This window comes from Siphateles boraxobius, unplaced genomic scaffold (genome assembly GCF_051911475.1).
Source record: "Siphateles boraxobius isolate OS27281-9 unplaced genomic scaffold, OSU_SipBor_1 13, whole genome shotgun sequence".
Classification (NCBI taxonomy): Eukaryota; Metazoa; Chordata; class Actinopteri; order Cypriniformes; family Leuciscidae; genus Siphateles; species Siphateles boraxobius.
In genome coordinates this window covers 21,433,199-21,453,368 of record NW_027508733.1, presented here as the reverse complement: position 1 = coordinate 21,453,368, position 20,170 = coordinate 21,433,199, and the positions used below count along the sequence as shown (strand labels likewise).

Here is a 20,170-nt window from a genome sequence, read left to right as displayed (position 1 = left end):
TTTCTGTTTTTCTCTATCTAGTACTTTTCAGTAACAGTAAATTGAGACTGTATTATTCACGCACTGACATTTAGCTCAGACCAAGTGAATGCACCACCACACTTGCGTGTATAAAAATATATGTACAGTACAAACGGTACTGATTTCAGTCTTAAAAATATTTTTTTTGACTAGTTTAAAGAAGAGTATATAAGTCATTTTATTACCATTTGGAAAGTGTTGAATACAGTTCTAATATAAAAATAAAACTTATTTGTGAATGATTATCCTGCTGTTGTTGTCATTCTTCTTCTGTTTCTTTTTAACATTGAATCAAGTTTTAAGTGTCCTTATTACACTGCCCTCTATGGCTGGTGTGTGTTAGTTCATCATGCTCGTCTCCTACTTAATACTCGAGCATTTAAGCAACTCGCTGTCATACACAATTACACTCTTCTGCGTCCACTCCCTGTTTTACGGGAGAGTCCTCAATTGTACAGTCACTCTCAGAGAGGTCATATGCTACTCCTCCTGTTTTTGAATAACTCACTCCAGCAGCAGGTAAACCAGCGAACGAGTCTCTTAAGTGGTGGAGGATAGTCCATGTCTGTCCCGCTGGTCGACTGCACTTATCGCTTCTCTCAGCATGATTTTGGTAAGTATGGAATCTCAGTACGCGTTGAGGTGTTTGATTACTTTTTTTAATTACTGTTTAAATTGAAAAGTTCGGTTGTTAAATATAATGGGATAAGAGGTGTCAAAAAGGTGTAGCAGAGAAGTGTCACTTCTATCCGACGACCCCTTGAGAGTAGGTACACTCTGAGCTGTATTAGTTTGAAACCGTGGAGGGTGTGTGTATATGTGTTGCGGGGGGGAACTGCTGGCAGACCCTGAGTGTCCTGGAATGTGCCATGGCTTGTTCTGGGGTGGGACTCTATGACCTCAGGCAACGGGATGGGTGGGTGCGACTGCATTCACACACAGGGGAGAAAAAAGGACGGTTAACTCTCATTATTTTGGCGCGCACACTCATCCAAAGTACATGTGCAACACCCCAGCAAACAACATTGTACAAATACAGGCCGGTTTTACCAGTGACATCCTTGTGAACTCTACCGTTGTGTTAATGTCATGAGTGATGGTGGCCACTATGGCATGATAACAGCCTTTTACTGTATTCCCCAGAGAGTAGCAGAGAGCAGCATGGGGGAATGCTGTTTCTTTAAGAGAGAGGGAGAGCGAGAGAGAGAGAAAGGGAGGGACCTTTTTGCCCTCCAGAAACCAGGAAGGGAATTGAGTTGATCTGCTGGTGCTTGGTTAGCGCATACAGAGCTTTAAACAGCAGGGACAGCTAAGAGAGAGAGAGAGCTCCACAGAGGAGGGAAGAGCTAACCCATAACAAGCACCGCCACGGCCATCACAGGTGAGCTTGTTTCCCCCTGCTTGTCCCTGTGTCGTCTGCCCAGGGCCTATCGACCGAAGAGTGCAAGGCTGAGGAGGAAGGAATGAGGGAGGGGGACCGAGAGGAGAGAGAGTATGTGTGTGGGGGGTAGGAGGGGGCTCCTGTGTCAGTGAGGAATTATCCTTTTTCTTTGGTCTTCAAAATAACTGCTTTAGTACACCTTCAGTTCACTGGTGTTGCTTTAATAAACTTTTTTTCTATTCTCACAGTTGTTAACTTTTTTGTTGTTGTTGTTAGAGGCAGCACTTAAGGGGTGTGTTTGTCGGAGGTTAGACAAGCAGAGAAGGTTGTAGGAAGGATCCAAAAATAATTCCATAGGACAAGGTACGGTGTTACGCTCTAGGGTCCAATTTTTTTTATCCTCCTGGTCATTCATTCATAAACAAATTCTGATAACTTGCGCATGCACCTTTGGAATTTATCTTTCAGCCTTGAATTCGGTTTGCCCTGATTATAGCTGTGATAGAATATTTTAGGTTTTAAAAAGTCTCCACTGGCTGTGAATACTAAATATTTTGGATGGTGTAGTGTGACAATATCAGTTTATTGTTTTGAAGTTCCACTGAGTTGTGTCTGGATCCCTTTGTCTTTTTTTATACGTACAGAGCTTGGCACTGCTTGTTGGCTTGTCTGTACTTTTAATACCTGGTATCCTGCTAGCAACACACGATAGTGTATAATTCAGCTCTGAATGCTTACGTTGAAGCAATCTCTGAGATGTGGGGGTGGCAAGAGCAGACTGTTTGGGACTTGTAGTTCGTAGCACTGGCCTAGAAGCAGGTGAAGTCATACTTAAGGACTGTGCTTCCCAGAGTGCCTTGCCTTTGGCCACACAGGAAAGGGAACAGCCAGTAGCCTATCCTATTGGGGAGGTGTGGTGATTGAGAAGCAGGCAAGCCAATCACATAGGGGGAAGTGAAGCCAGAGCAGTGGGCTGAAAATAGAGTGGGGGAGTTAGTAGGTGTCTGACTGTGTGGGATCAGGCAAGGGCTTGCCTGTGTGACTAGGGCCACTCGGAAGTTTCCTGTCTGCAGTTTCTCCAGAGCAGAGCCCTGCCCAGGCACAGAGGCAGGCAGGCAGGCAGAGGGAGACGGAGCTGACCCACAGGGAAGCAATTCCTGCCGGCCGGTAAGAGCTCCAAATGCACTCTCACTCTCTCTGGTGTCTGAGACGGGAAAGGCAAGCTAGAAGAGAAATAATGGAATCTTAAAAGGGGAAAGAGAGGGACTTGGCTTGATTAAGTTTAGAGCGCTTGACCCACTTGCAGATGGCATAGAGATGAAAAACGGAGGCCTTCTGTGTTAAGGTATGACTTGGTAATATTCTGTGCATCAAGTTTCACTTTCCAACTACTTTCTGACTGAACTGTCTTTGTTTTGATTCTTATTTGTTTTATCTGATGTTTACAAATTGTAATTTAATAAAGAAAATATTTTCTAGCAGATGCAAATTGGTTTTATTTACGTTTTGGTCACAAATGGTTGATGTCTGTGGGTTTGACAATGGCATCCCTGGTGGATTGTGAAACTATTTTAAATAAACTTAAATTCACATCAAGACATCCTGCTCAATAAGATCTCTAAGAACCTTGGAAAGTTTTTCCTCTCCTCTTGGCAGATCCCTTATAGGCTTCTCTGCCCCCTTATTCTTTTTATAACTGTGCTATAATGCACATCAACATCCACTACCTTGGTAAGGGTCTTTAGCAGGGTCTCATGACTTGTCCATTCAGTAGACTGCGTGTTTATTCTGGACTCAAAGGCGTTGCAGGAAGCTACAGTCTCTTTCGCTCTTTTTTTATTCAAAGATGTATGCAGATCATTTCCATCCCATACTTGCTCAACTCGTTTTCACTAGTGCGGGTACAGGGAGGACACAAGGGGTATTTTTATTCACAGATGACGCCCAGTGCCTGAATAATGCACAGACAAGGCTCCTTGTCTAACAGGGGTGAGGCCGTTCTTTATTGTCTTTTGCTTGTTTAAGAGGCAGAGAGATTCATACCCACCATAATCCAGTTATCACTGCATATAGTTAAATTACCTGACAGGGTCGTTTCAGGTCAGCATTTATGACAGCATGTGTGAGCATGTGTTAACTTCATGCAACAGAACATCAAACAGTCTTTCTTTTTTGATTTAACTTAATGTGTTGCAGTGTTCATTTCAGTATGTCTTTTAATATATGTGGAAGTTCATTTTTTTTATATAACTGACTAAATATTAGTTTTGTTTGCTTTTGTGTGAATTTTAAAGTTTAAATTGCTAGACACTCATCGAATGTGAATAGGTTAAGTTTTTATGCACTTGCTTTTATGAAACATTTGACTAGTTTTACTTACATAATCCTCTAGAAAAGTTAAGTGAAATCGTGGTCTGTTGTGAGGACATAAAGCATCTGGTTTTGTGTCCTTGAGCAGTGCAGGACTGAGGGCTGAAAAGCGGTAGAAGTTACCAGCAACTACTGTTTGACCTAAAAGTATAGTTCATGCTGAAGTAATCCTTCATTTTGAAGACACTTTGAATCGGCTTTCTGGATAAGGTTTAGTTTTATTACGTTTTGGGGACAGTGTACATTTGTAAAGCATTTTTGAAGTGATCGAATTAAAGCCTGATGCTGGGAGATGGGCTGAGGCAAGCTAGCATTACTATCGGTAATCAGAGAGCTCATCTCATTATTCTCTCATTGCGCTCTTTAAAGTGCCTTCTTCCACTTGTCCTTATCTGCTGAGAGTCTGTCGACACAATGAGTGAGGCCTTCTTGGTTTTCTTGACAGTAAAGTTGAATCCAATTGCTGTAAGTTTATGCCCTCGCCCCCATTCTCTATTGTGGAGCTCGACCTCCAGCAGATGGAGGAGTCCTTGACATACTTACCTTAGTGGTATTGTTCAGAGATATGCTGTGATGTAGCGCTGAAAAAGAAATCCTGGTTGGGTTGTCTTTTTTTGTTTGCCTTCTCAGCAGAGGCAGAAGAGGGAAGTGGAAGCTGTGGTAGACTGGTGGTGGAGTGTGCAGTGCAGTGTCTGGGAGAGCTGGTCATCTGATAACAGAGCGGGTTCTGTTACACCATCACCAGAGTCACGCAGGAAGTCTTCTTCCGCTCAACCGGCCAGGCTGCCGCAGCAGCAGAGAGCTTGAGACACAAGCTGTGGCCTCAGCGCAAGGGCACTGGAAGGGTTGGAGTAGTGCTGCCGCCATTAGTCAATTTAGTTTCTGTTTCACGTGTTGGTTTGCATGCTGTTTCCTTGTTTCCTGGCCCGGCCACAGATTGCCCAAAAGACTCAGGAGTTGTGGGAAGCTCAGAGACAAATGCAGGGAGTTAGGCCTGGAAAAGTTTGGTCAAACTATGAGGGGGCGTCGTGGCATTTTCACACATGGGCTTCATCTTCTAACAAAGCTGCTGCTGGTCTAGAAAGATCGTAGGCACGTTGTTGCATTCAAAGTTGGGTTTCTTGCCATATCTGCTCTACCTTTTGCTGTGTGCTCTCCTTCTATTTGATATACATCTACAACTAAGACCTTTAATTTCACATAATAAAAAGAACATAGTTGTTCTTTGTTCGCACCAAAACTTTTATTGATCTCATGATAGGTTTTGAAAAGAGGGAGGTAATTTAGTGTCTGAAGGTTTCCAGCGACTAAAGCGAAGTAAAATCGAGAGTTGCACTAGCTCAAAAGTTTGTGTGCACGTGCTTCAAGCAGTCTCACCCAGTACCTTTTGGGGGGCATTATGCATACAAGTCTGGATTTTTGGCAGCCTACTGACATATCTCCAGTGAAACGACCCAGCACTACAGCACTAGTTTTATCAGTTGTTCGGCCACTTCCTCCTTGCTCTTTTTGCGACCAATCATGCTTCCCTAACCAACGCTGGCAGGAGTGACTCATTTGCAGGGCCTTGCTCAAAATCCTGTTCTTCTTGGAACAAGTCAGCCCCTCACCATACTGTTTACGATTATCTGGTAATATCCTCTCTGCCTTGACCTTGAACCCTGTCAACCTAGTCTAGTGACTCCCCTTCCCTCCCTTACGAGGCAGGAGGAGCTAATCTCACACACTCACCCATTTGCTTCCACATACATACTGAGTATACATTCATGTCGCAGGGATGCCCTGTGTACATAACTCACATTTTTGTCATTAATCCTAATTAACTGATCATTTTCTAAGGATTCCCAAGCTCTCAGCAAATACACATTTAAAGGTGTGGGGCTATATTGATGAAGAGAGAAAGTTAATAGAAAGAGACTGAAGTGTTTTGTGAAACCCTACTGCTTGTTTTGGTTCATGTCATATGTCAACGTGTTTTCCTGGAATGCGTGGCATGTGCTTGCCTAAGATGTTTCATTCTGAGGTGTCAGTTTTCGGTTCATATAATGAGAAAGTAGATTTGCCGTTTGCTGTCCTTCGCTGGATTAGCTTTGTTTTAGAGTTAGTTGAGGAGAGCAGCAGCTGCATTCTAAGAACTTAATCACCAAACACATTAAATAACCATGACTCAATTTGATTGACGGTAGTTACCTGGTTCTTGTAAAAAGATTTTACTGTGTTGGTGGTGTTAATTCCAACTGGTTACATAATACGAAACTATTTCTGCTCACCAGTTATATTGAGTATGATACAAAAAGTGCAACTACGATGTACTTTTAAAGTCTATCTAAAGGTAACTAAGAATTTCTAATCTGGTTTTGTTTACACTTGCCCAGTATAAAAATGATGCAGATACTCGTTAAGACAGTTTGACAGTCTCTGAAATCTATTTTTGAAAGCGGCTGGGAGGGGCTGTTAGGGGAGGGTGGGGGCTGAGTTGGGATGAGTTTTCGCAGTAACTTGTGGTTTGACTTGCAAAGTAGTTTAGGCCTGTGCGTGCGGCCGGCAGAAGAGGTCTGGAAATGAGACGTTGGGGCCGTTGCATGGCCCCTGTCACCCATATCCATGAATAAGTGATTAAGAATGTTGGGAGCCCTGAGAAGGTGTCAGGATCAGGTTTGTTTGCACTGTTTCCTCTTTCTTTCAGCTTTGCCCTGGGTTTATTCAGGGACATGGATGCTGCTCAACTAGTTTATTGTATCACTCACAAGCTGAAGTACAGATAGATGACTTTTGAGTCTCCCTTCTAAGTACTCCCTTATGTCAGCAGAACAGCTCTTGCCATATTTCTCTGAAATTCAGGTTTTTTTTCTGATTTGAAGGGTTTTTCCAGGTATGGCACAGGTACCTCGTGAATTGAGTTCAATTTGTCTGATTTGAAATTGTTTATTTTAGTGTTTAAGGAGACCAGAATTGAAACATTCTGTCATTTATTCACCTCAAAATGTTCCAAACCTGTAGGATTTTTTTCTGTGGGACACAATACCTTAGACACAAAGACTTTTTTTTTCTCGTCTTTAAAATGAATGTCAATTGGATACAAAACATCACACCGTATTGAAATTCATGGTGTGGGCCAAAACAGTTGAAAAGTTAGTATGGAACGACATAAGGTATGGGTAAATGATGACGAATTTTAATTTTTGGCTGAACTATACCTTTTAGATAAGCACTATTTTTAAATTGACAATTTACCTCAATTCATGTGGAACCTGTGCCATACTTGGAAACACTTATTGTCAAACCCAACCTCCAGCCTGTCCTCTACCTTGACTTATTCAAATTAACTGCAATAAAACAATGAGATAGAATGCACCAGTTAGTCAAGTGGGTAGGAGTTGTATCAAAGATTCCCCTACAGATGCCCATCATTTTGCTAAAAAGTAAAGGGAGAGACAGTGAGAAAATGGCTTAAACCATTGGCTTATGGGCATTGCCATCAAACTTTAACAAGTCAAGACATGGTCCAGTGGGGGACTATTATTGGAATGGCTTCACTGAAGTGTGCTATATAGAAATGTGTAGTGCATATGTGCCCTAGATTATGCCAATTTCATCATATTTTGACACTGAACTTCTTCACTGTTTGTGCTAGAGTCATATGGCGTGTACAAACGGTGCACATAAGGTGAGCCTGAATGTCACGCACAGTAATAACGCAAGTAAGACAAGTAGTGGGGGTTGGATTTGATGCTGAGTTTTACCTTCCCACTACCACTACACCAATAGTGACCTGACTTTGTGCCAGATCTCTAGGTGTGGAGGAAGGCAGTTTTGTGAGAGCGTGTGAGAGAGCAAGCAGCCAGGTTGAGCAGGTCTTGCATACATACCAAGGGGCTTGATCTGAAGGAATGTCATTTGAATGCATTGCTCTTATTGGGTATAATCCTCAGTGGCCTCACCCCCTGCTGGGTCACTTTGGCAGATGGAGGGGCGGGGGGTAGTTAGGCTGTTTGGCTTTCACGTGTGAGCGTGTGTTTTCCAATGGACAAATCAAGGAAGGTTGCCTTTCAGAGCCCCCCTCCCTCTACCCTCGCCTGTACTGCGGTCAATCATTTTAATCTCCCCCCACACGTGATCAAGGGGACAGGCCTTTCCTGAAACCTGGCACACAGTGCAGGGTGGGGTAACCGGCTCAGACCGGATTGACAACCTCCCTATTTAATACTGTTCCCTTGCAGCCCTGCGTGTGTCCTCCTACTCTTCCTCCTCTAGTGGGTTTTTTTCCACTCAAGCCTTTAGCTGGCAAACCCCTGCCCCCACCCCCTTCCCCAGAAACCAACTGACACGCAATTCAGTGCACATGGTGCCCAGGCCTATACTATATGCCATATACACTCCCCCAGCAAAGCGGCACGGTACAGATTCTCTTTTCCCACTGCCATAATGACAGCAGGCTTGCCACCCTCTGACATGCTGCTACATTTGAATTCAGTTAACACCCTGAACTGATTGCTGTAAACTAGAAGGCTCTTTAGAATGCATTTCAAGACATGGGAAGTTCTCAACTGCCACAAATTGAAATCAAACAGTAGCTTATTGACAACATCATAAGAGATGTTGTACATAACCGGTAGATTATTTGATGCCTATAAAGACTACTTTTGAGCTACATTTTTGCACCATAATTACACGGCATATAAATAAGGTTAGGCAAATGTTTTTAATAGTGAAAAAGAAACTGAGAAGGGGAACTGAACTATAAGTTATTTAATTTTTTCATTATCATACGCGATACATTCTCATTTTAAAAAACTGCACCAATTCTCCCTGGACTTCTAAAAGAAGTCTTTCAACAAGCACATTGTGTATTTACAGTCATGGTTTGTTGACACAAAATCCTTTTATATCTTGAGGCTTCCATTTGTGGATTGGATATTCTTGACCAGTGGTCTTTTGTATAGTAGTGACCATTTGGCCACTATCTATTATCCTCTCTGCTTCATTTGCATACAAGGCTTGGAAATCCTACCCTGGATGTTAATAGAGCGCAGAGAGAAGGAACAGCATAAATATGGTCCAAACACAGTGTAAGTGTCTTAAGCTATGGCATGAGTTGTTCAGCTTGAACTTCCAAAACTATTTTGTTTTCAGTAATCTTTTCAGGTCATTGATGAAAATGATTTTGAGTGTTTGAAAATACTTTCACCACTCAGTTGTAGTTTTATGTAAAATACGTTGGCAAATATTAAAACAATTGTTGTTATTACTAAATTAAGGCAGTCACTTTATGATTAACTTTTACTGTTCCTCAACATTCACAGACAGGCAGACGGACAGACGGCAGGACGGACGGACGGGTGGCGGCTGCGATTGGCGGCTCGGCGGCAGGCTGGTGGAAAATGTCGTCGGGAGCAGGTGGGCGGGGAAGACGTGAGGGGAGGGCCTGTGGGGGTGCAGGCGAGGTAGAGGAAGGACCAGTGGGCATCCCATTCCCCGAGCACAGTGCTGACCTGCTGGGCAGTCTCAACCGGCAACGGCTAAGTGGGCTGCTGTGTGATGTACTGCTAGTTGCCCAAGAGAGAGAATTCCCTGCCCACCGCTCCGTGTTGGCCTCCTGCAGTACCTACTTCCATAAGCTTTTCACCTCTGGCCTGGCTGCTGACCGCCAGAAAGTCTATGCGCTGGACTTTGTGCGGCCTGAGGCGCTGGCCGCCCTCTTGGACTTTGCATACACAGCCACACTCACAGTCAGCCGCAACAGTGTGGTTGACATCCTAAGCGCTGCCCGTGTGCTGGAGATCTCACCCGTCCAAGATGTCTGCACACACCTGCTGGACACCAAAGTGCTCTCCCCGCCGGTGGGTGACCTGTGTTTTTTTTTCAACTCGACTGATTAATGTTTTGGAGCAGTATGATGATGTAGTTCCATTTCTTTTTGCAGGCGGGCAGTGAGCAAGATGAAGAAGAGGAAGAAGTGGAGCGAGGAAAGAATGGAAAAGAGCAGGGCATCCGGCTGCGTGCCCGTGAGTACTTGGAGTTCTTCCAGAGGGGGGCGCATTGGGGTAGCAGCTGCAGCACGCCAGAGCTCAGGGACCTTCCTGCACACCTGCACTTTAGCCAACGCAATGGCGCTGACAGCAATGGAACGCCCATCGGCCTTGCTGACTACTACTCCCCACTGGCCCAGGCCCTATCACAGCCGCCTCGTGACCCTGAAGATGATAACGTGGATGAGGAGTGCCAGGATGTAGCTTCAGCTTTGGCTCGAGGGAAAGGTGCAGAGGCTCTGATACCCTTTTATGCTCCCACTCAGAATGGACATTACTACCTCCATCAGGCAGAGCTTAAATCAGAGAGGGAGGTGGAGGTGGAGGTGACAGGTGAGCGGGAGCATGAACGAGGCCCTGCTAGTGCTTTGCTACAACAGATGATGGACTCCTTGGAGCAGAAAAGGGAACAGGCCATGACAGGTGGTGGGGGTGAGGAGGATGGGCCTGAGGGCGAAGAGCAAGACGTGGAATTTTACTTGAAGTACTTTAATAGTGCAACGCATGAGGAGGCCACCACTCCCTCCATGTCTCCAAGTCTGCTACCACTGTGGTCAGTGAGGGGCAATGGAGGTGGAAACCAAGCGACTGGAGGGGGTAACAGCGGTGAAAGGAAGATGCGCTCTAAAGCCTTCCAGAAGTGCCCCATCTGTTCCAAGGTCATCCAAGGTGCAGGCAAGCTTCCACGCCACATTCGTACACACACAGGAGAAAAGCCCTATGAATGCACCATCTGCAAAGTGCGATTTACCAGGTATGACATTTTTGATATTTTTGTCAGTTTCGTTTTTTAACTAATGGAAAAATTGAGCTTGGTTTGTATTTGTACATACACTTCAGCATATTGTGTGCTATCAAGTTTAAATGGTAAGGTATTCAGTAAACTAACACAGTCAGCCATAAAGTTGTGTTTTATGTTGACAGAAAGGTTGCATGACAAAGTCCTAGAATTTTAACAAGGGGGTCCAATAAAAATGGGTTGTGGTAGCACAACCTGGTCTACTGTTATCAGGGATGAGGCTGTTATAAAACTCTCCATGCCGATATTGAAAGGGATTACAGCACGGTCTATCTACGCCAGTGAGTCAGCTGAACTTGTGACCCTGGGTGTTATGTTGATTATTGCCCCTGGCATATTCAGCCCCTCTTCCAGACAAATGGCTGATGAAAAATATAGTGTGCTCCAAGACTGAATCTCACTTAGAAAGCTGCTAGCATGGCTTACCCTGCACTTAAGGGCATCACCTCTTCCATGAAACCATCATCTTAATGAATTAATCAGAAGACAAACATTGGAAATAGACACTGCACCAAAAATATCCAGTACCCTATTTGCGTAGGGATGGATCTAAGTTTGCCACCTAAATACTCCACCTATTGGGAAGGGGTACTGTAATCTTAATCCTGTTTTATCAGGGTTAAGAGTGCACTTCACTCACACTGCAATAAATCAATCCTAACTTCTAAATAATTAATCGGTCTGTGCCCCACTCTGTTAAACTGTGTGTATGTGTGTGAACGTGTTTCCTCACAAGCATGTATGTATATATTACCCACATTATGGAGAATGTATGCGAAAAGTGAAGGAAAGGTGAGAAATTGTGAGTGAGAGAATCTCCAGATGCATTAACTTCTAAATACACAAGCAGGCATCAGTGTGTGCACATGTCTGTGTTTACATACTCGGGTGTGTGTCTGTCCATGGAAGAGCGTGAGCGCATTTGTGTGTTCGGTAAGCCTCCAATGTTCTGGACGGGTCAACCACTCTAGTTTGTTTAGCTGTACTCTGCCCTGGTCACAAGCTTAGGGGAAGGGACAGAGAGGGGTAAGCTGAGAGCAGAGTCTTACAACAGAAGGCTTTGTATTTGACACCACAGTATAGCTTCCTTATTGGTGCAAAACGATATACTTTGACAGTTTGCTGTCTCTTGTTGAAAAGAACATACTCTTTAGCCATTCGAACCAGTTTGCTTCGGGTGGGGTGTCAAAAGTCAGAAATGCTTAAGAGATGACCAAGGTGAAAAAGTTTTGCTTTGATTAATATTATTAAAAATATAAAACTATCCAAAAATAATATATTTTATCTAGTTTTTATTGTGCTTTTACATGGTTGGAGTACACTTGAGGAAAGGCATTAAAGGTTAAACCACATTCTTCCAAACCTGTTTCTCAACCCAGAACACCTTTTCAGTCTAACATTGTTTTTGGCCCCACTCAGCTTTCTTTGAAGATTTCAGATTTTGCTTGTAAAACAAGGAATTGTGCTCTTTAACACATTCACCATTTTGAAATGGCTCTTTTGGGAAACTCAGGGCCCACTATGTCTCTGAACTGAACATTGAGCCCTTCAGTGCCTCATTGGCCTAAAATTACGGAGATAAAGCTGTGAGCTTTATGGCTCTTTTCCTCATATGACCTTGGGTGCCTTCAGCACAGAAGAATGATAAATAAACTTGACTTTACTCTTGAAAGTGAAAATAAGGAGGTTAGACTCTTTTTGAGGATATATGTTGTCTTTGATTTGCAAGAACAAAGAGATTTATATATTTACCACCTTAGATGTTTGCTTTTATGTAGTTTGTAATATATGTGTGCCTATTTGCCTTTTCTAATGATCTATGTGGCTAAAGATACTTCTGTCTTGTCATCAAGTTGTAGTTAGTGACTACCCCAATATCATCAATGTTATTTCTGGGACATGAAGTCATGTGGGAGTGGGCATTTTAAGGACATTAAAGGCATTAAAGTGTATTGTATATCATGGTATTGTTTTATTAATTTTCTAACCTTAAATTGCTATTGAGTCTGTCATTGTTAATTTGCTTAATTCACACAAACCCATGGGTAGTGGCTCATTTGAAGTTTTTGTTTGGTCTTTTCCAGGCAGGACAAGCTAAAGGTTCACATGCGTAAGCATACAGGAGAGAAGCCTTACCTGTGTACTCAGTGTGGCGCCGCCTTTGCCCACAACTACGACCTGAAGAATCACATGCGTGTGCATACAGGCTTGCGCCCCTACCAGTGCTCCAGCTGTTTTAAAACCTTTGTGCGCTCAGACCACCTCCACCGTCATCTCAAGAAGGACGGCTGCAATGGCATCCCTTCCCGTCGAGGTCGCAAGCCACGCATACGAGATTCTGAGCTCCTAGATGGTTCTTTGGAACTTCATGGCCCAGACGCAGACATCGATAGAGGTCGACGACATCCGGACAGGGGCACAGGAACATCAGTCATGGAGGAAAATCACGGTAGTCACACGCACAGCCCGGTTGCCGATGGGGAAGGTAGTGAAGATTTGACCTCGGAACAAAGGGACTCTGCGACTACGTGAATCTATCTTTGTCAGAGAGGGCTTTACTCAAAAATGAGAGGAAGAATGAAACAAAAATTAAGAAACTTTAAACTACATGGTCCTCTAAAAAAACAAAAAACAAATCAGGGTGTCACAAATCTAATCTTTTGGTTTCTTTTTCTTTCTTTTTTTTTTAGCTTCTGCATTCCGCATAGAGACTTAACCACCAAGTTACTAGTCTGTTGGAAGAGCCAAGAGCACTTCAAATCACTCACCCATGCTGTCACCATCTTTCTGGGTCTTTTTGTTGGGGTTTTTGTAACATAATGGCATAGCCATGTGAGTACGAGTAAAAGCTACTATGCAGTTTAAACAAGTTCCTCATCTCTGGGTTGCATCAACAGGGCCGTGTCTTAAAAAGTAAGGTGTCAAACACCGGGCTGGCTGCTGCTTCAACAGGTTAGCTATGAATGCTCCAAGATGTGATCAAGGCAACCAATAGATCTCTTTTTCTAATGCAATGAGCAACATGTACATACACTATAAAACATTATATTGTCTAAGATTGCAATATATGCAATATTCTGATGCAGCACCTTTTTTCTAAATGTTCCAGAAAGAATCGGACAGGGGTTTGATTTAAAGTGTTACTTTCTCTATAAAATATTTTTTTTAATAGGTTATCTTTTCATGGTTTAACAGGTTACCTTTTTGAATTTGAATAAACATGGGGAGATCTCATTAATTTGTTTCTGGCAGGGAGAGGGTAAGACAAGGGATGAGGTCCTGTGTTTCTAAAGCACTACCTTCATCTGATTGCCACTGGGCACAATCATGTTAAATCTTACCTCTCACAGGCCTGCTTTTCCTTTTTGGCAGTCTTACTTGCATTATATTCTTTCTTATTTTTGGGATTGTCTTAATATTTTGTCATTTGATTTCTTTTTGACCTTTGAGTTGACTATTTTGGGTACTTGACACTTTACATTTGTATACGTGTGTGTATATATTAGGTTGTAATCTTATGAGACCCTTTACAAGAGGTATATTGCAGATAGATAGGGTTACATCTTTCTTAAGCTTCACTCCAGGTTTCTCACTGCGTTAAGTTTGCAGGGGGGAATATGCTGTTTGATGTTTTAGAGCATTATAATTGAGAAACCCAATTTTTTTTCCTTAGCTGCACTAATGGAACCCAGACGTTTCTGCCCAAAGTATGAATTGTGATAAACGTGCTTCATTTTGAGTCTTTCTGCAGGAGAGTGAAACTGTACGCAAACGATTGAGTGAGGGCACCACTGTTATGCAAATGGCTAGTGGACAACTAAAGCAGGGAATCTTTTGTTTGTTTGTTTCAGTGACAGAAGGAGAGATTCAAGCACCTTTTTATGCATTTGCACAGCTTTATTAAAGATATCCAACAGAGATAGAGAAATACCTATTAAAGGAGGCAGTTTGGGTTAGGGAGATACAAAGTGCTTATTCAATTTCTTTGCCCAAGGGACCACAGAAAAAACCCTGAAACAACCTGAGCGATAAGGTGAGCAATACATTAATGTCCAAGTCCAAATAAGAGCACAGCTGTAGCCGAGTAAGAAAGAGGGTCCAGTTTTTATAATTTGAAACGTGAACATCAATTAATGCAATGTATATAGTTAAAAAATTTGAGCAATTAAGACTTTTTCACAATGCAAGTGATTGGCCGAAGTTTTGAGAGAAAGTGTCCTAAAACTGAGACCTTTATTTTAAAGTAATATGTGCTTGCTTGCGTTGGTGAGAGCGGGTGCAGCACCGTCCTATGGCCACATCAGAGCAGGATGACTCATTGAGAGGGGCCTGGAGCAGGCACTTTGTGGGCACGTTGAGACGGGCTCCCCCCAAAATCCAGCAGAGTGGGTTATTTGGTTTCGTTAGGCCTCTCGTTTAAATAAGGCATGTATGAGGGCAAGACTTGACTAAGACAGAGCCTTTTATAGATGATGAAGTGGCAGATTTGAAAGAAACTTTCCAGGAGCATGCATCCTAAAATCAGTTTGTGATCCTTGCTGTATCTTTCAAGTGGATCTCATTGTATACAATGGCTGTGGTTACAGCCGTGGATGCACAGTTTTGTTCCGGTGTGAATTAGAGGATATAATTTTGTGGCATCATTCCTTCTGCAGTGCTGTACCATGTTTATCTGCCTTTTGCACCTTAATAAGAAAGAAGCAAGATTTGAATGCACTTTGTTACTGAGAAGGGCACTTTTTAGTCAAAAGAAACGGGTACTTTCAAACAAAAGCGCAAATGTGCTAAAAATAAAAAGGCCCATCCAAGTGGGGATACTTGGCTTTTTTTTTATTATTATAATTGTAATTATTATTATTTTGGCTTGTACGTATGTGTTGCTTTTAAGTCTTGACACCAAGCTGCCAAAAAAGTGCACAGTCACTCAAGAGAAAGGACAGGGTGATTTTGTTGAAATTTGAGATTGATATGACGTTAACAGAAAAGAGTAACAGGATAATAAAGGATATATATATAAAGATTAATTGCACTTGAAGTTAATGAAAAAGTTCTCTATTTTGTCTTAATACAGAGGAGTGTAAAGATGTGGCAGCATCTGCAGGGATTTATGACGATCTATAACTACATACTCCATTTAAACCGTTTAGTTTGTCAATGCATTGCAATATGATAAATTACGCTGGTCATGTGTCGTGTTCACTTTAAATTTGTTGTTGAAGGCCACACCCTAAGCATCACACTACTGTAAGTTACGAAGTACGTTTTTGTGTGACTGGATGCCATGGCAGAATTAATCCTTCTGGAAATTCCAGTGTGTGAGCTTGTGTTTTCACACCCCAAAACACCCAGTTAATACATCACATGCCTGTAAGGGTTTGTGTGGCAACACATTGACCTAGACCATCTCTTATCAACTGGTTCTCTCATTGCTTGTGATCCTCCAATATGAAGTTCACAGTAGCTTTTAGATTTGATTTTGGGATATTTTTTGTACCTATGCCACCACCCAATCTATCCTCCCTCGTTGCAGAAGTTGGAGTGGAATTGTTGTGGAAAAGGCCTACTTGAGTTCACTTTCTGTCTATTTTTTCCTGTGATTATTGAGTGTGAGAATTTAAAACTTGCTATGCTTTCTTTTTGTTTTGTTTTTGTAAAATGTGTTGCGGCTTGTTTGTATTTCTAGCGAAGATGATGTTAGTTGTGTTTGTGGGATTTAGGGTTAAATGGATGGTTAGGCTGGGAGGGAGGGAGGGGAAGGGAGATACAAAGCCTGATAGCACTGGAAATGGTGCTTTGTCTGAGAAAAAGAGTTTTTGCACTAAAAGTCACTCATGTCCTTGTCCTTGGAGGAGGACTGGGGAACCGGCAAAAGGCAAGGCCTTTGAGTTTCTGTGGAGACAGAGTCTGTTTAATCTCCACTTCCCTATGCTTGCATCTGCAATTAACTCTTTGTATACCAAAGTAGGGAAAGACTAGGATGACAATTCTTAAAACGATTCTTGGCCATTAAAAGAGGTGAATCTTACATAAAGATGTGTAAACAAAAACATTTCCTAGATGACTGTAGGTCAAGAGTCCAAAGCAACTCCAACAGAAATAAGCAGCTTGAGGAAAGACACAGTATTCATGGAATGGCTTATTTCCAATGGTTAACAGGATCAAACCCTAAGCATCTGTGTCTGCGAAGCAGTTTGGTGGAGTTATTAGAGGTCTTTGTGAGTTCACACAGACTCATTGGCTTGATCTAGAGGGGGGCGTAAGCCTTGTTCAGAGGGTCCTAAAGGAGTCAGGGGCAGTGTATTGAAGCTTGACAAGTGGAGAAGGATTGCAGAATGTGCCTTAACTTAAAAGAAGATTGGGAGGATTCTTTAAAAGATGGCTTCCATTCCAGCTTCCTAAATGATTCTTGAATTCTTGCCGGTGGACATCAATGTTTTATTGTGGACATTAGGTTGTTTGTCCAGAGATTGTCTAATACACCTTAACTTGTAAATACGAATTAAAATTGTCTCCTGGGAAAAAAGTTGAATGCAGTGAGGAGATTCTGTCATCTTTACTTCCATTTAGCGCTGTTTATTGCTTCTGCCCCAATCGTGACTCCACTAACAGACACTACAGTGAGAAAGTGTCTAAAAAAACAACACGCATTTCAATTACTTTAGAAGTACCCTGTAATGTCCAAATCTTTATCTATTTTGTGTCTTTATCGGTTTAATTTATTGGACATGATGTCAGAAAAGAATTTTTCAAAGATTCCAATGACAGTGATAATCGTAATAATCATGGAGGATAATCGTATTACAATTTTAGATGTTCTGGCTGGGTCAAAGCACAACTAGCTGAGGATGACATAATGTATGGCTTGATTTGAACAGTTGTTCTCACCTGATCCACTGCTGTTTGATGCCCAGAGGAGAGGGCGCGTTGCACAAGGAGCGGCTCATGGGCGGTGGGTTCTAGTTTGCACAGATTGGGGAGGGTGGGTAGCATATTTGTGCAGGTCGGGCAAGGGAACTGTGTCTTATAAGAGGGCTTTGGAGAGCCTTGTCAGGTATTGCTGTGCCATTCTGTGTACCTAAGGAATTTATAGCCATCTACGTCTTTGACTGCCTCAGCTGGTTATGTTTTACTGATCAAGGAGATGTTCTGGAGTGCAGATGTCAGAGGTTGTGGTGGGAGGTGGGGGGTTTGGGGATTATGGGCCATTGTCTATGCTTCTCAGGTTAAATAAATACAGCAGTCCATTTTGTTTGGTTTAAGCTCAAATTTTGCCTTCTGTGTAATCAAAGCTTTATTGTACTGAGAGTACACCAACCGAATATATATATTATGAGTTTTGAAGATGATATCGAAAAGCCAACTACCCATGTGACCACAACACCCTCATTTTTGTTTTGCCTAATAACTGTACGTTCTTTTCTAGTGTAGAAAAACAATGGCAAAAAGTCAGATTTTTTTCATTTTTTTTGGACATGTCCTAATATTCTAGAACGGTGTATTGTCTGGTGGTATTATTGGAATAAGGCCAAGACAGCAGGGAATTTTGGGATAGAGACATCAAATCTGAGGTCTTCAACAAGTCAAGGATGCATTCCATAACTTTCTCTTAATAGTTGTTAGAACGAACAGATGCAGGTAGAAGGAAAAGAGGTGGTTCTTAAGTCTTAAATGACTTTATTAAAAGTTTGATTCTCTGTTCCTCTACCCAGAATGTGCAGGGAAAAGGAGCGTGTTGGGCTTCACAAAGCCATCAAGATGATAGCAGTTCTGTGATTGTAACAAAAAAGCACTTTGCGAAAGGCCATCCAGAATATTGTGTGCTGTCTCCTTTGATTATTACTGTTGTTGTTATTGTTGTTTTTTTCCATCTTGCGTTTTTTTCTTTTAAATCTCATTGTGGATGTAATGATTTATTTAAATGCAAAAACTACATGAAAAGAAAAGAAACTTGAATATGCGATATATTTGGGTTGAAGTCCATTTGAACTGCCGCCCCGTACCACACACACATCTCTGGAGATGCACACAAAACAAAGAATGGCATATGTTCAAGTTGTTGTATGTTTTCTTTTAACAGTTTTGCACCTATAAACTCAACTCATCACAAAGGACTTTGCATTTGCTTAAAGGACATTTCTTCCTGGGTTTCCATTGTCCTGCAAGATGCTTCATAGACAAATACAGAATTTATAAGATAATAGATGTAGATTATTGGTATTGTTGGGGTGTAATTATCCTCGACAATGTCCATTAAAAGGCTGCAAATACTCAACTTGCAATCCACCCTGTCCTAGGCAGTCCGGTTTGGACCATTATATTTATATATTATACATAAACTTTCCTGCATATGGACAACATGTGATATTTCTTAATTGCATTCCTTCTATGTTGTTAGATGGTAAAATATATTTTCCACAATGTTTTTGCATAAAGTTTAAGAGTTTATAAGGGACTCCTATACTATATTCCAGGCTAACATCTCTTGTAAGTTTCACATTTCTTGTATCAAATCTGTATGTGCAATTCATCATGCTCTGCACAGAAAACAATAATTCATTTTCATGCTTTGGGGGCACTTAACACTTATGTTGACTTTGGGGCGGCAGAAAATTCACAGTGTCTCAGGCTTGGACAGCAGAAACCCTTTTTTTTTTTTGTTAATTCAAGTCCTGTTCCTTTCCATTGTCTGTCAGTGTGTGTTGAAGCTGTTGAGATGTACAGGAGAATTTTGGGAGAATTTGCACTTTTGGCGATGAAAAGAATTTGTATTGTATATGAGACCACTAAATCTACATCGTCTAAATCAAACAATTCCATGTTGTTTTCCTTTTTCATTTTATTCTATTTTTTCTTTTGTTTTATTTTTACAAAATATATCCAAAAATGTCTGACGTTTAAGAAATAAGACATTTCTATTAAAAACAGAATGTTTACGATCTCCCTGTCTTTGTGTATGCTATAATTTAAAAAATTACAAATGTGTAATACAGGCATGTCTGTATCTATTAATATGTTTATGAATGAAATGAAAAGAAAGCTGTTTTAATCCCACTGGGGGAAAAAAATTCTTAAAACCTGCTGATTTAAGATGGTCTCCCAAGATGGGGTTTAGCCAGCTGAAAAGTGCCCAAACCCCCTCTCAAACCAGCCAACAGATCAGCCATAAAAGGCGCAGAGACCAATTTAGGTTGAAGTTTTTCTTTAAGTTTTTTTTTTTTTTTTTTGTAAGGTGTTTGCACTTTCAGAGTAAACTAAATTGTACGTATCGTTTTCCTTTTATCTAGAATCTAGATTATAATGTTTACATATGCACCAGTGGCCTTGATCTTAATAGTGACGCCTATCGGTGTGATTGCAGCATTGCATAAACAGAAAACTTCAGTTTTGTTTAGAGTTAAAACTTTCTTTTCACATGAGCCTCCATCAATTGAAAGATATTTTCCAGACATGTTTTTTTCACAGAGCATAGTTTCTCACCAGAACTGGGTAACTTGTTTATAGAACTCAAAATACTGTCAAAAGAAATATGTCACACTTCCAAACGAGCTGTTGTACTGAATACAGTGTGGC

At 41.7% G+C, this 20,170-nt stretch overlaps 1 protein-coding gene across 5 annotated transcripts; it reads left to right on the top strand.

Annotated features, from left to right (window-relative positions):
• Positions 1–390: 390 nt before the first annotated feature.
• Positions 391–19,538, top strand: zbtb7a (zinc finger and BTB domain containing 7a). Of its 5 annotated transcripts, none has more exons than XM_077226476.1 (4): positions 391–634; positions 9,076–9,612; positions 9,696–10,555; positions 12,685–19,538. In XM_077226476.1, exons 1-4 carry the CDS (start codon positions 626–628, stop codon positions 13,130–13,132), a joined length of 1,854 nt encoding a protein of 617 aa, XP_077082591.1. In that variant the 5' UTR covers positions 391–625; the 3' UTR covers positions 13,133–19,538. The 5 variants fall into 5 exon arrangements, with proteins under 5 accessions (XP_077082591.1, XP_077082592.1, XP_077082594.1 ...); XM_077226477.1 differs by lacking the exon at positions 391–634 and adding an exon at positions 1,067–1,402; XM_077226479.1 differs by lacking the exon at positions 391–634 and adding an exon at positions 1,067–2,747.
• Positions 19,539–20,170: the final 632 nt, after the last annotated feature.